The following is a 15,202-nucleotide window of genomic DNA, read 5'->3' as shown; positions in this document are numbered from 1 at the left end:
AGTCTCCCACATGCCTTTTGGCAAACACTAAATGTGTTTGCTTATTTTTTTCTTTAAGCAATGGCTTTTTTCTGGCCACTCTTCCGTAAAGCCCAGCTCTGTGGAGTGTACGGCTTAAAGTGGTCCTATGGACAGATACTCCAATCTCCGCTGTGGAGCTTTGCAGCTCCTTCAGGGTTATCTTTGGTCTCTTTGTTGCCTCTCTGATTAATGCCCTCCTTGCCTGGTCCGTGAGTTTTGGTGGGCGGCCCTCTCTTGCCAGGTTTGTTGTGGTGCCATATTCTTTCCATTTTTTAATAATGGCTTTAATGGTGCTCCGTGGGATGTTCAAAGTATTGGATATTTTTTTATAACCCAACCCTGATCTGTACTTCTCCACAACTTTGTCCCTGACCTGTTTGGAGAGCTCCTTGGTCTTCATGGTGCTGCTTGCTTGGTGGTGCCCCTTGCTTAGTGGTGTTGCAGACTCTGGGGCCTTTCAGAACAGGTGTATATATACTGAGATCATGTGACAGATCATGTGACACTTAGATTGCACACAGGTGGACTTTATTTAACTAATTATGTGACTTCTGAAGGTAATTGGTTGCACCAGATCTTATTTAGAGGCTTAATAGCAAAGGGGGTGAATACATATGCACGCACTACTTTTCCGTTATTTATTTTTTATAATTTTTTTAAACAAGAAGTTATTTTTTTCATTTCACTTCACCAATTTGAACTATTTTGTGTATGTCCATTACATGAAATCCAAATAAAAATCAATTTTAATTCCAGGTTGTAAGGCAACAAAATAGGGAAAATGCCAAGGGGGGTCAATACTTTCGCAAGCCACTGTAAGTGTTGACCTGTGCATAATAACATGGATAATAATAATAATAATAATAATAATAATAATAATAATAATAATAATAATAATAATAATAATGAACAACAAGGGTTAAAGAAGTAATTTGTAAAGAAGCACAATTGAGATTGAAGTAAGTTGTATATATAAATGTATAACAATAAAATAATTTTGTTGAAAATATTAGTTCAACTATAATACTGTTGTCCAGCTGTCTTCTGACAACTGTTGGATATATAGGGATGTTCAATAACTCTGATCTCTAGATTTTACAATTCCAATCTTTACAATGGAGTTGCTGGAGGTCAGGATGGTAACCTTTTATCAAAACAAGACCTGTTTTGTAATGGGACAGCCCATCTCTAGTATGTCCAGTAGGAATGCATGGGCGGAGTCATGTATTTATTTCCAGTCGTTTGGATGGTGTGGATTGACATTCGGCGACTTCGCTCGCATCGCTCTGTCCAGTGTGGAGGCAGCTTTAGGGACATTACTACTTAGCACACCTGCTAACACTGTGTTGTTTTATCAACCCTTAGAAAACATCCCCATAGTTAAGTCAAAGCATAGTTAAGCATTGTAAAGCCCAGAGAGGTATGGTAAAGCATTTTAAAACAATATGACAGACGTTCATACCTCGTACCTTATTACTTCCTGTGTCACTCATTAACTTGGTGTACCAGGGTGAGGCTGGATGTTTGAAGGAGGTCCTTTGGTCTGAGAATTGACCACAGGGGTTGTACAATTGCATACTGCAATACCAGAAAATCTCCAGGAATAAAATACATAATGAAAGAGTAAGTACTTTCAAAGTGTCATTTTTATTGTTTCTGTGTTTCCCTCTGTTTGGTGTCTGTGGTCATGCTCAATAGTTCTTTGTTCTGTTGGTGCAATGTTGAGTAGGTTATCATGTTTTTCTAAAGCTGCTTTTACCTGGTTGTGAGCTTGGCTGGAGAATCTGGCGGTTGAACAGCCATCCTCAGTCCTTTCAAGTTATCTGACAATTTGACCAATTTTGAGTAACAAACCCCAGAAACACTCAGAATGATAGGCACACCATAATGTAGCAAGGGAATGTAAAATAGAACCCATTGCAATATCATTTGAAGCTACTTACTGTTTAGAATTGAAATGTGCAGGAGATTTAGTGCATGCTATAAAACCGCTGTGATTTTCTGCTTTGTGTCTCGGGTTATTACTGTAGACCTCATTAATTCAAAAGTGAATTGTCTGTGCACAATGAAAATGCTGGACATGACCTCTATTGAAACTGTTTATAGAAGGTAAGGTTAGATCCTTACTTCTGAAATAGACCCTTTCCTAGTAATTCCTATCTCAAGGCAGGCATGTTTCAATTGCATGGAAATAAACAATTTCTTTTAATGGAAGCATGAATGTTTTGTATTTTAAATATTTCCTTGGAAATGGCTAAAGATTAGAAGATTTGACTAATAAGTCTGTTCAGTTTTTTCATATGTTCTATTTAGATATGTATGCTTCATTATAAATGTTTTAACAAACCAGCAGTTAATTTCTGAGCGGCTTTCTGGGCTGAGTCAAGGGACTGAGGAAAAAAAAAGGTGACAGTGAATGAACGGAGTTCACTTTATTGGGTTTCATCAATAGCATGGCAAAATAACACAACAAAAATGTCTGTTGTGCAGTTTAAACATGAAATATATTCAGTGGCAAACGTTTCCACCAGAAGTCTCCTCTGTGTCTTCAAAGACATCGAGAGGCTTTATTTTAGGTTTGAGCTTAGCATGTTTCATAGCAGTATTTTCTTTACTAAATACCAAAACATACTTCTTGTTAGTTTCCCCACAAGGGCTTTTTTACCATCAATGTGAGACTAAAGGTAAGAGAGAGTGATTTTATCACTAGTCTCTCCTTCAAGACCTGAGTGAGCTTCCCTGAAATGAACAAATCAAACTGTTTGCATCTCGTTAGCAGTAGCAAATAACTCAATATCCCTTCACAATGCAATCGTCAGCAGAGAATTGCACAGGTGTTGAAGTGGAGACTAATAATCTAGTCAGTCTCAATCTCTTACCTTGAATCTCAGATCGATGATGCAAAAAGCCCTTAAGGGACTACCTAGCACCATGTTTTAATGATTTTCATGAGAGAACCTTTTGCTACGAACTGAACTTAAACTTCTTAAAAATAAGATTCAAGGATTTAATGAAGAACATAAGCAATGGATAATAAATGGAAACCAAACAACATGAATCCTACGTGGGTACTTCCATTTTGCACACTATTTGTTCTGCCTTTTTAATTGTGGTGGGAATCTGTTGGTAAATGTCAGTGGTATTAACTGGCGTGTCACAATACAACATTAAGAGCTTGTCCTCTTTGCCTCCCGTTCATTTCCAGTATTTCGGAGATTATAAGCGGAATGGGGCATTAACAGGGGTGATATTAAGTGTGTGACTATTATTTTTGTTTTTGTTTTTCAGCTTTACTTATAGAAGCTCATTCCACACCTTTTCAAATAACACCGTCGATCATGGCAAATATTGTGAAAGGCCTTTACACACTGAGACCAGGTAAGTAAAACCTGCAACATGTGCATCAACACTACCCTATTCTGTCACTTGTATTTATAGTTTATTTTGGATGTCACAAAGTTTCTCAGACCCTAATTAACACTTACAAGAAGATACAACTGGTAGACAAAAATCAGTGTTAATCTGAGTCTGTGGAACCTATTGGTAAACCATTTGAGATGCAAACTTCATATTTTCAATGGTCTGGAAACTTCATGGGCAAGATCAAACAGCACCCCTTCCCTATGACCTGTGGTATAAGGTGGCCGCTATATAAGGGTGATATGAGTAGCTTGGTTTCCAGATTACGAAGACCTAATGCTTTGACTTGTATTCTGTGATTCTTTCCTTCAAGTTCGGTCATGGGTGTCGTACAAGAAAAGGTTGCCATTTTATGTCAGTAATTTAATAGTATTGAAGCATCATATCTTCAAAACCACTTGAGTGACTTCATATTTTCAGGGTTATGTAACCCTCTGGTGCCGAGTATGTTGGTGACTATGAGCAGTATAGCTGCCATATTGAGGTCATGTGTCTATTTAAGTGTCTGAAGTAACTTTGAGTTTGTCGTCTCCATGTCAGTTCAAAGCATACATTTCAAGGATTTTTTTTTTTCCTTGCTTCAACCTTCAAGTCAAATAACAACCAAATAACGAGAACATTTACAGCTCGGGCTATCCCCCTATAGAATTAACAGACTTTGCTTCAGAGTGGAATTAAATCTGGAATCTGCAATTTTCTGGACATCCTGGATACGCCACTCGGAAGGCCCAGTTTTCCATATGTTAATGAAAAACTGAGAGAAATGTAGAAATCTAACATGAAATACTATACTTCTGGTAGACTTTTACGATATCCTTTTGTAGTTCCTTTGGTTACATGATGAAAACTTTTCATTACAGAAAAAGTGAATATGTATATTTTCCCCAAATTCAGTTTGCCTTACGTCTTTAGTTTAAAAAGCAACAATGCAGTTTCAGCAAGAGGACGGTAAATCTGTCTGCTCAAATTTATAAGAGACTCCTTACAGACAGCTTATTAACTTATTATGAATAACAAATCTGATTATGTACTATAGTCAGGAACTTGCAGTTATGGGATGACATTTGTTCACAGGATAAGATGTACTTTCATGTGGACAAATCCATAACAATCCCTATACATGATTTATAATGTGTAAATTCCAGGTTCATTATCATCATTTATAAAATTGCAAGAATAGCGTTTCCAACCTGTGCAAATATGTCACCATATCGGCACAGCTTGGCACTGTCCTAACCACTCTGCCTGATTCAGGGGAGCCATTTTATTAGCACAATTGGGTATTCAGATAAGGTCCAAAATCCTCAGACCTCCATTGCTTGACGGCACTTGGCTTCGCCTCTACATGACCGCCATCGCGATGCAGAAAATTCACTTTAACCGAAGCCGATCCTAAGGAAGATCTGCTTTTGTATTTTTTAAATGTAAATCAATCGGATTGTTTGATAATTTTATTTAAATTCATAGGTCTGCAATGTATTTATTAGGCTAACATACAAGCATATTTACAAAAGAATGGCTGCAGAAGAAGTTCCGCGTTTTAAAATGGCCTAGTCAAAGGCCCCCTTAGGCCCCCCGACCCCCTATGTTTTTTATATTCTGCTGTTTGAAAACCGGCTATGTGTTAGTTAAAATGCAGTTGTATTAGTGTTTGGCTAGGATGGGGTTAATTCTCATCCAGGGATGTTTGTTCAGGTTCAGGTGGTTAGGAGTTTATTGATTGTCAATTGTGCAATTAACTCCTAACCACCTGCGTTATAAGCTCAACTCTAGGCTCATTGTTCGGTTGGAGGTAGGAGAAGGAACAGAGACAGAGTTTGAAGGGGCTAGACAGCATTGTGAGAAAACAACTGCTACCTTTGTTTTGTTGAGGGATTCATTCTGTTTATTTTCTATATTGTAGCTCTGTTTTGTTTGGCCCTTGTGCCCTTTTTATTTTGTGTTTTGAAAAGTCTTTATTTTGTTTAATAAAAAAACTGCGCAGCAACGCTGTGTTTTGACCCACATTCCTGCCTTTGGTGTACTACTTTCCTGGAATCTGATGTCATAAACATTGCCACATCTGCCATCCTACCACAGCCTCCTAAAAACAATTCAAGCCACACTCTATTTTTTTTTTTTTATCAGTTTAAGCCGTTTACAGTGAAAGCCGTTCAATGTCACACGCTACAAATCGGAGCAATAGGGAATGTTTTGCCTAGATACCGATGTAATACAATTTACAAATTCATTATAAATTGCAGACCGCAAAAAAGCTAATTTATATAACAGTCTTGCATTTCTCAGTGTAAAAGTTGGTATTATTGAACAAAAAAAGTTACCATTTAAAGTTTCAACTGTTTGTTATTAATTAAGTAAAACAGAAGGGAATGTGTTCAATATTAATAAAAATAAAACAAGTTAAAACTGGTGAAAACGGTAAGATTCATTTCGAGGATTCGCTAGTAAAAGCAGAGACGGCAAAGCAAAACGCAAAAGAGTAATAATGTAAAACTTGGGCCTGGCTGAGTGAGCAGAGCAGCTGTGGCTTCATACCGCTTGGGAACTCTGCTCTAGTATGAAAAAGCAAATACTAATTTATTATGTGAAAAATTAAAGATGACACACAGACAGACATTTGTAGGGCTATTGCACTTGTGGGACATCATGCTTATTAAAGATTATTATTTGAAGAGTGACAATTGTTCAGGGATGTCAAGATATTTAGTAAACAACGGGTCTGAGTGGCGAGTAAAATGGTAGACAACAAAAACAGCAGCGCTAGCTGAATCCTTTTTTTTTTTTTTTTTTTTTTTTTTAAATGGGCGCTAGACTATACCCCCTGGTTCTCCATAACTTTCAGTAATAAACCAGGCCGGCTTGCTGACTTCTAGTGCCCTGTTCAGAATCAACTGCAAAATGTAGAGCTTATTTGGCAGACTTGAGAAAGCTTCCAGGGATTACTTCTAAATTATTTATTTGTATAAGAGAGAGCTGTACTTGAACCTGTCTTTGATCATGGCATTATCAAATATTTCAGCAAATAGTTGATGTTGGAAAACAAGTAGGGCTAAAAAAAATGTAACTTATAATGTACATTTTCTGTAGACTTTGAACTTATAAAACTATAGCCGGACAACTTACAGTAAGCAGACATGCAACCATTGTGAGCTCAGTGCTAAACGGAAAGCATCGTTTTAATTTGCACTAGCATACTGTATCTATTTCAGTGCACGTGACAGTTCAAGTACAGACGTATTCATAAACTTCTTTCGGATAGTGCTCTTGCTGTCAAACTACCAGAGCACTTGAAAATAATGCTGTGGGTTGGAGGTTTGCCACAATAAATTAATAAAAAAAGACGAAACATTTATAATTCCCATGTAAATAACCACCATCACCCTCAGCACTGTTTGATTTCATTTCCAGTACCTCTGCAGTTTCCTGTATCACATTACCACTTGTATGCAGTAGCCTTCTCTTAATCTTAAATAGAAAATTGCCATTCCTATATAATCAGTTCTATTCAACAGCTTCACAGGACAGCCTTTGTCATTTGGAATGCTGGAGGATGTCGGTCAGCCCACATACAGGTTAAACATAGTATGGAGTCGGCCTGTCTGTACTGTATGTCCTTCTGTATGTCAGTTAGATTTTAACATGTATCTAGAGAAGTGTTTATGTAATTGTGATGAAACTTTCATTTCGTTAACTAGCTTGTGAGACTTGGGTATATGGAGTTATCTGTTGGTCTGTATGTCAAACTTGTTTTTACATGCAGTGGCTATAACTCAAGGCGATCTACTGTTTCATATTACTGATAGCTTTCATTTTAATTTATAGCATAGTTGGGGATATACATCTCTGACTTGAAAGCAGGTAAAACTGATAGTAGTAGCCCTGCAATCTGTGCTTATGTTGTTACATTGAGCTGAGCACTGATAAGGCTGAAGGATGGTCCATGTCTGCACTTGGAAACTATTGTGACTGGATCATTCTCATTTAGTACAGATTTTGTGAAGGTGATATCCTTGAACAGCTGTAGTTATGGTCGGAAATAATGAATTGCAGTGAATTGTTGTGTCTGCTACTATTGTAAGCACCACTGTTTAAACAGCACTTGCACATGGTTCTGTTCAAAGGGTCTGACAACCACCACATCACACTATTATATAATCGAAGAGAAAACATTTCTTATGTATAAAAACAACCAAGTTACAATAGAGACCAGCCATGTGAAGAGTGAGAATTATGTTAAAGAAAAAGTCAGTCCTGTAGAGGTAAATGCAATGTAAAAACAAGACAGAACTGGGGAAACACACTTATTTTTCATGTTGCTGCTGCAATAAAAATACAAATTGGGGACCAAGTTTGCCCCAATTGTGTCTTGTTTGCACTGTTACATTACATCTTTATACTGCGGACTCTCTTTTTGTATATAAAATGGCCCCTTTTGTAGATGTCTTTATATGGCTGGTCCCTTTATTGTAACTTGGCTTTTTTTGTACTGTTTTTCCATACATAACTAGTGACACTGATTTTAAACAGCTCTGTCTCATCATCAAGCTAACACATCAGCCTGACTCCATCTATTAAGCAGTACAAAGCACTCTCACTGATTCCCTTAGGCAGTAATGGCCTCATTGAAGCAGCTAATGATTCCCCCATTTTGTTCATTCAAACCATTCTCCCCATGTGTAGTTTAGGCATCATGATTATGAAGGTTAAGGGGAGTATGTCTCAAAGGACACTGCATGGGTCTGGAGCTCCAGTTAAGCTAGTCATTAGAAATGAATGTCGTGGAGTAAACCCTGTACCACATAAATAACCTTGCAAAACAAAGGAGATTGCCCTTGTAGTGGAGCGTGTTGTGTATGTACTGATGGTTAACTGAAGTGCTGCTGTGTTTTAGTAGTCTATATCGTATGATTGTATTTTGAAGTTACATTCCAAATGTTGTTTTTCTTTCCTTTTCTTTGTATTCATTCTGTATATATTTTTGGCGTATTAATGTACAGTGTCAACCCCCTTTATCATTTCAAAGTTCTTATTGACACTAAGCAGATAACCTTTAGCAGGAGCTCAACAATAAGCTGGCATAGTAAGCATTAAATACAAAAGAAGTGTCCGTACTGTACAACAAATAGGCCTTATACAGTACTTGGCACCCAGTCTTGCATTAATTACAATACTGCTAATTTAATAGAATTTCTTTTCATTTATTAAAGTGAACACAGTAAATGTACAATGCATTGAGCCATTTATTAAAAGTTCTGCCTAGGGATGTCACGGTATACCAGTTTTACAGTAAACAATGGTATAAATTGCCACGGTTTTGAAACCGCAACCATTTTTCTATACCGTGATTACCAGGTTCACACAGTTTAAGGTGATATGGGCATGTTTTTTGAAAATATCGGTGAGCCACTGTGTTTATTAGAACTAATGGACACTGACATCTCAAGTTCTGAAAACTGCCGTGCATGAGATTATCCAAATAGGCTAAATAAGTGGCGTCATATTTAATATAAACCGCCCTACCAAACAATGATCGCTAGCAAACGTGATTGTCAGTAAATGGAACACAAATACATGAAAATATCAGCAAGAACAAGGCACTGTAACTTTTCATCACTGCCTTCCTATTAATTTACCAAACCAAATAAGTAAATGTAGCTATTGTCTATTGTATCAATCAAGAGAAACAAAAGTAATAATCAAAAGTCTATATTTACTGCTATATAACTAAGATGCTACAGACATTTGTATTATTTTTATTTATTTATTTTTTTAAACGGTATTGTAAAGATGTTGCCATCTGCTTGAGTGTTGTAGGGATTTTGGTTCTCTTTCAATTCGAAAATAGCCATCAACTAATGGGTATTGCCGTCAGGTGATAGGATTATGCTGAGCTTAACAAAAAAGCTCTTTTCAGCTTGCTGAGTCTGTCTCGCTTGTTATTATTTGAGAGTTTATTGTTATTGCTTGTATTATTTTATTACTTGAACTAACATTTTAGTTTTCTTTCTTTCAGAGAGAAACACGAGATGTGTGTGTGTTGGCCCTGAGCCTGATGGAACACTACAGCAGCGGTCTTTATTAGACCATAACCTGTTCCAGTCAACAGCTGCACACAGAGTTTTTACCCTGTGTGTTAGCTTAGATCTCCCGATCTAAATTTTAATCGGGTTTTCTGAGGGATTATTCTCCAAGTATGTCTTGCCACACCCTCATAGCGACACGCTCACGTGCACTCCCGTGCCCCGTGCACATCTGTGCCCATGCACCCTGTGCATACCATGCACACTTGTGCTCCATGCACCTTTGCTTATGCACTCTCTGTGCACATCGGTGCCTGTGCGCCCACGCATCCGTTCACCCTGTGCACTCATCGGTGCACATCTTTCCCATGCCCATGCACTTATCGTGCACCCCATGCACATACCTGCTCCTGTGCCCTGTGCACATCTGTGCCCACCGTGCAACCCAGGCAAGTGCACTGCGCTATGCCGGGCTTCCATGAGTGCAGCTCTTGTAGCTGGAACATGCCCACAGAGGACCCGCATGAATTCTGTTATTCATGCCTGGGTCCAGAACATGCTGCTTCAGCTCTGTCCAACAGAGCATTCTGCGCCATCTGTGGGAAGTTCCAGAGGCGGGTCCTAAAGGCTAGAGCCAACAGGGCAGTGGGGCTGGGATCTCCTTCCAGCAGGGCATCTCATTCTGAGTCTGTCACCCCTTCAGGTGGAACAGCACCATCTCCTGGCTGCCTGCAACTATCCAGGTTACCCTCCCCGTCTCTCGGGCGACGCCTACCAGGAGCATGGGGCAGCGTTGGCGCTCCCCTCCTAAGGTACCTTCACCTCCCGTGCGCTACAGGTCCCCTAGGGACCAGCCTAGTGGGATCTCGGCCCTCACGGACCAGATTTGGTCGTTTTATAGAGGTGGTGATAGGACAACAGTCGCTCATGACGAGCATGTTGTTGGCCCCTGGCAACACAGCTGTGCTGGTCCCCCGGCCGCCCGTTCCGACTGCTGAGCCTGAACTTGAGCCTGAGGCCATCTCAGACTATGAAGAGGACATCTTCTCTCTGCAGACGTCTGGTGACGAGGAGCTCGTGCAGGAGGGGCTTTCTTTCTGCAGCAGGAACCGGAGGCATCTCCAGGGCCAGCATTTGAGGCTCAACTCCTAGGGGTGGAATGGCCCAGGGACAAGGAGCCCCAGGGCTCCTGGTTCCCCTCGGTTACGCCGGTGCATGACAGGACACTGCCCCCTTTCCCCGACTTTTACAGGGAAATCCAGTTTTCCTGGTCCAACCCAGCGTCAGCACCTAGCACGGTGGCTGAAGCTCGGGTTTTTTCTTCCATGCAGGGAGCGGAGAGTGCCGGCTTGGCAGCCTTCCCTCTGGTGGACTCAGCCATTGCGGCCCTCGTACAGGTGTTGGGCATTGGACCGGCAAAGGACCTACAATGTCCAAACAGACAGTGTCGGACAACAGAGACGCACCTCAAGAACGTTTATGCCGCTTGCTTCCAAGCTGCTCGGCTTTCTAATGTGCCGAGCATGCTCTCTGTTTGTCAGGCGATCCTTATTAAGGGAGCTCCCTGATGTGGTCATGACGGCTCAGAGACGAGAGCTGAACCAGGTCTCTGAGGCAGTCACCAGACTGGCCCAACTCAAAGCCAGAGTAGATGGCTGATGCCTTGCGCCGCTGGTGGTCACCAGACGGCAATTCTGGCTTTCCCAGGCTAGAGTTCAGGAGCAGGACAAGTCCTCTCTCCTGGATGCCCCTATCACTCCTGGCCCATACCTTTGGCCCCGCAGTGGAAGTGATGCTTCAGAGGACTCTGAAGACCAGGGAGGTGTCAAGGCAGTATGCCCAACGGCTTCCACGGAAGCCCGTCTTGCCTGCTAGGGTTTCCCCCCCCTGGTGGCGACAGCCTCCGCCCAGGTCCACTTGTTCTCCTACGACACGGCCGGCAGCATCTGCCCCGCAGCGTGGTCGGCCTGGAAAGATGGGCAACTGGCGCCCTAGGGGGAGCGGAAATCGCCAGCATCCCAAGGGTCCTGCAGCTGCACACACCCCCCCCCCCCCCCCCCCCCGCGCGGCCAAAGGCTCAGCATCCCTGAAGGGCCGCAGCAGCCTTCAACCCCTATCTTCCAATTACTATACTGGCAAACCAGCACCAAGATGCGGGTGCTCAAGATTATGCGGGCTGGTTACAGCCTTCAGTTCCAGTTAAAACCAACCCCCTTTTGGGGGGGGGGTATAGTAACTGCAGTGAAGGACCTGCTCCAACATGCGGCTCTCAACACAGAAGTCCTGGTGCTTCTCTTGAAGCGTGCCATTCGCAAAGTAGATCCCTCCTCTTGCAGGGATGGGTTCTATTCAAAATACTTCCTAGAGCCCAAGAACGATGGCGGGTTCCGCCCTATTTTGGATCTGAGACTTCTGAACAAACACCTTCTGGTGTTACGTTTCAAGATGCTCACACACCGCCATTTCGTCCAAGCCATTCGGCCGGGCAATTGGTTTACCACCGTGGACCTGAAGGTTGCTTACTTTCACATACCTATCAGGCCCGGGCACTGGAAATACCTTCACTTTGCATTTCAGGGCAGGTTCTAAGAGTACTGCGTACTACCTTTCTGCCTGTCCCTTGCTCCTTGCACTTTTTCCAAGTGCATGGACGCCATTCTGGCCCCCCTGCGGGTTCAGGGCGTTCGACTGATGAATTACCTAGATGACTGGCTCGTCTGCGCTCGGTCACAGGAGCAAGCCCTGGCACATACGCCGCTGGTCACAGACCACCTCCAGTGGCTCAGTCTCAGGATGAACCTGCAGAAATGCCACCTCACACCAAGACAGCAATCTGATTTCCTGGGCCTCCACCTGGACTCGTGTCTGTGAAGGCCACATTAACAACTCAGAGAGTTACCGCAATGGAGTCTTGCCTCTCCCTATTCAGGTTGAGAGAGACAATAAGCATGATGCTGGGTCAGCGCATGCTGGGGTTGATGGCTGCTGCCTCGCAGGCCCTTCCTTTGGGCCTTCTCCACCAAAGGCCTTTCCAGGCCTGGTTCAGCTTGTTTGCGCTTCACCCGCAACAAGACAGACATCGCAGGCTGGTGATATCCCAGTCCTGCTGGAGAACCCTGCGCTGGTGGAGGATCCCCTCTAACCTTCGTCAGGGGACAAACATGGGTCCCATCTTCCAGAGGGAAGTAATCACCACATGGATCTCAGGGCAGTAGATCTCGCCCTACAGCACTTTCTTCCGGTGGTCCAGAACAAACACGTGCTGGTGTGGTCAGACAACACCACGCTCGTGGCATATATCAACCGCCAGGGCGGCCTGAGATCTCCGAGCCTTCGCCGCATGGCGGTTCGGCTGTTACTGTGGTCCCAGCCCCGGCTGGTTTCTTTTTCGAGCAGTCCACTTACCGGGCCGACTCAACCACACTGAGGCTCTCCTATCCAGAGGAGGTCCCCTGGCCTCGGAATGGCGTCTCCATCCCAGGGCAGTGGAACACATCTGGGAGTGGTTTGGCAGAGCAGATGTAGATCTATTCGCCTCGCGGGAGTCTATGCACTGCCCTATTTGGTTCTCTGAGAGACCTTGACAGTCCCTTAGGAGTTGACGCCCTGGCCCATGAGTAGCCAGCTTGTTTCCTATATACCTTCCCACAGATACCACTGCACCCCGCCTTCCTAGAGAAGGTCAGGGTAGAGAAAGCTACAGTGCTTCTGGTAGCTCCTTGGTGGCCCCTAAGGACCTGGTTTTCGACCCTGGTGCAACTACTGCACGGCCAGCCGAGGCAGATCTGAGCAGTTGTTTGTGTGCTATGGTTCTAGGATGCTGGGCCAGGCATTGTCTAAACAGCGCCTGTTCCATTGGATAGTGGACGCCATTGCTCTGGCTTATGAATCTGCTGGCCTTTCCCTCCGGGGCAATTGAAGGCGCATTCTACCAGGGGTATGGCGACGTCCTGGGCCCTCTTTCGAGGTGTCCCACTGTCTGAAATATGTGCTGTGGCTAGCTGGGCTATGCCACACACTTTCATGAGGTTCTACAGACTCAATGTGCTGGATTCCTCTGCTCCACTTTTTGGAGCTTCGGTCTTGGATTCTATTACACCAGTGGAAGAGACCACTTAGTGTAAGTCTGGAGTAGACTGCTGTACTCTTTGAGTACGCTCTCCAGCGTTACCCATGTGGTAAGAGTATCCCGGTACGGTATTGTACTGTTAAAGACCCTCTGTTTACAGAACAGTGTTAGGACATGTGTCTTTCAAACCAGACGTTGAGGCGCTGTTCCCTGTATTTTTTACATGTAGACTGATCGTGTCCTACTGCCGCAGAGTCTCCCTTGTGACTGCTTTGGTACACAGTACCCATTAGTTGATGGCTATTTTCGAATTGAGAGAGAATGTAAGGTTGTGGATGCAACCCCGGTTCTCTGAAAGAGAAAAAAGCCATCAAGCAGCGAAGTCGCTTCAGCAGCCCTTGCGGCCTGAAGCAAAAGAGGCTGAGCTTCCTACGCTCTGCATAGTCATTCAGCACCCGAGGGGCGGGGCGCTGAAGTCAGAGCTACGGAGGCCAAAAGGCAGCTTTTATATTAAGCTCAGGGTAATCCTGTCACCTGACGGCGATACGCATTAGTTGATGGCTATTTTCTCTTTTAGAGAACCGGGGTTGCATCTGCAACCTTATGTTTTATGTATTCAAAACTTTGTACAAGTTTATTCCTATTAAAAAGCCCCCTTAACACTTCTTCTTTCCTTTGTGTTCATTGCTGTTAACATGCAGTCCAAAAAAAAACAAAACAATTTGCAATCATTAAGTTTTACACTCTGCTGAAAGATCAGTAGGTGGGCACTGCATGTCTTAAAAAAGTTTATACCATGGTTTACCGTAAAACCAATATACCGTGACCTCCCTTCTCGTCTCCCGGAGAAAGCCGCAGCTCCTCTCGCAGCAAAAAAGTAAATACATTAGGACAGAGAACCATGTAATAGGCCTAATATTTATTTAGTTATAAAGTGAATGCTGAATAAGATGTCTGTGTTATAAAGTGCCAGTGCAGCTTCAGGTCAGATACTGTATCAAAAGGGAGAGACAGAAACAGAGGTTAGACTGAGAAGTTTGTTACAGTATTATATATATATTTTTAAAGCTGTCAATCAATTAACATTCTTGATCGGTTAATTTATGGCTATTAATTGATTAATCTGTGCACATAACGATATTATAGTAGCTGTCCTACATAGTAATACTAAAAAATCAATAGACTCTAAAAATAAATTGAAATAAGCCCAATGGTAATTTGGTCTTTTTAAAAGCTTTTTTATTATTATTTTTATTTTAGTAAATGCAACACATTTTCACACAACGTTTGTTTACATAGCAACGTACTTGGCTTCCTTCTTGTACTTCTGAATCTATCAGAACCTGAGGCACCCAACACATTAAGCCATTCGTAGTCTTGTTGCAAGTACCTGGGAATACTGTGGCTATTGACAAGCGATTGCTTAACATGCTGTCGTAGTCAGAAATCCGAGAAAGTATTTCCACATAATTACCTCTATTTGAGGAATTGGTGCCTTCATCAATTCAGGTATTTCTGGTGTATACTGTCACTGTTTTTTTCTGAGAAAATTCTTGAAAATTGATTCTTAACCATATCAACAACAGTGTCCATTGTCTTATAACGTTTTTTTTTGGTTTGTAAAAAGCAGTTAGATACATTACTTTGAAGTTTTCAATTTAATTCTCAATAA

At 42.4% G+C, this 15,202-nt stretch overlaps 1 protein-coding gene across 1 annotated transcript in view; it reads left to right on the top strand.

Annotated features, from left to right (window-relative positions):
* The window catches only part of LOC121326128 (CDK2-associated and cullin domain-containing protein 1-like), an 87,013-nt gene that overhangs the window by 54,308 nt on the left and 17,503 nt on the right, over positions 1–15,202 (top strand). The window contains exon 6 of the mRNA XM_041269306.1: positions 3,310–3,399. Within this exon, the coding sequence (XP_041125240.1) occupies positions 3,310–3,399 (90 nt within the window). The remainder of the gene's footprint in view (positions 1–3,309; positions 3,400–15,202) is intronic.

This window comes from Polyodon spathula, chromosome 13 (genome assembly GCF_017654505.1).
Source record: "Polyodon spathula isolate WHYD16114869_AA chromosome 13, ASM1765450v1, whole genome shotgun sequence".
Taxonomy (NCBI): domain Eukaryota; kingdom Metazoa; phylum Chordata; class Actinopteri; order Acipenseriformes; family Polyodontidae; genus Polyodon; species Polyodon spathula.
The sequence above is the reverse complement of the archived record's forward strand: the minus strand, read 5'-3'. Positions and strand labels throughout refer to the sequence as shown.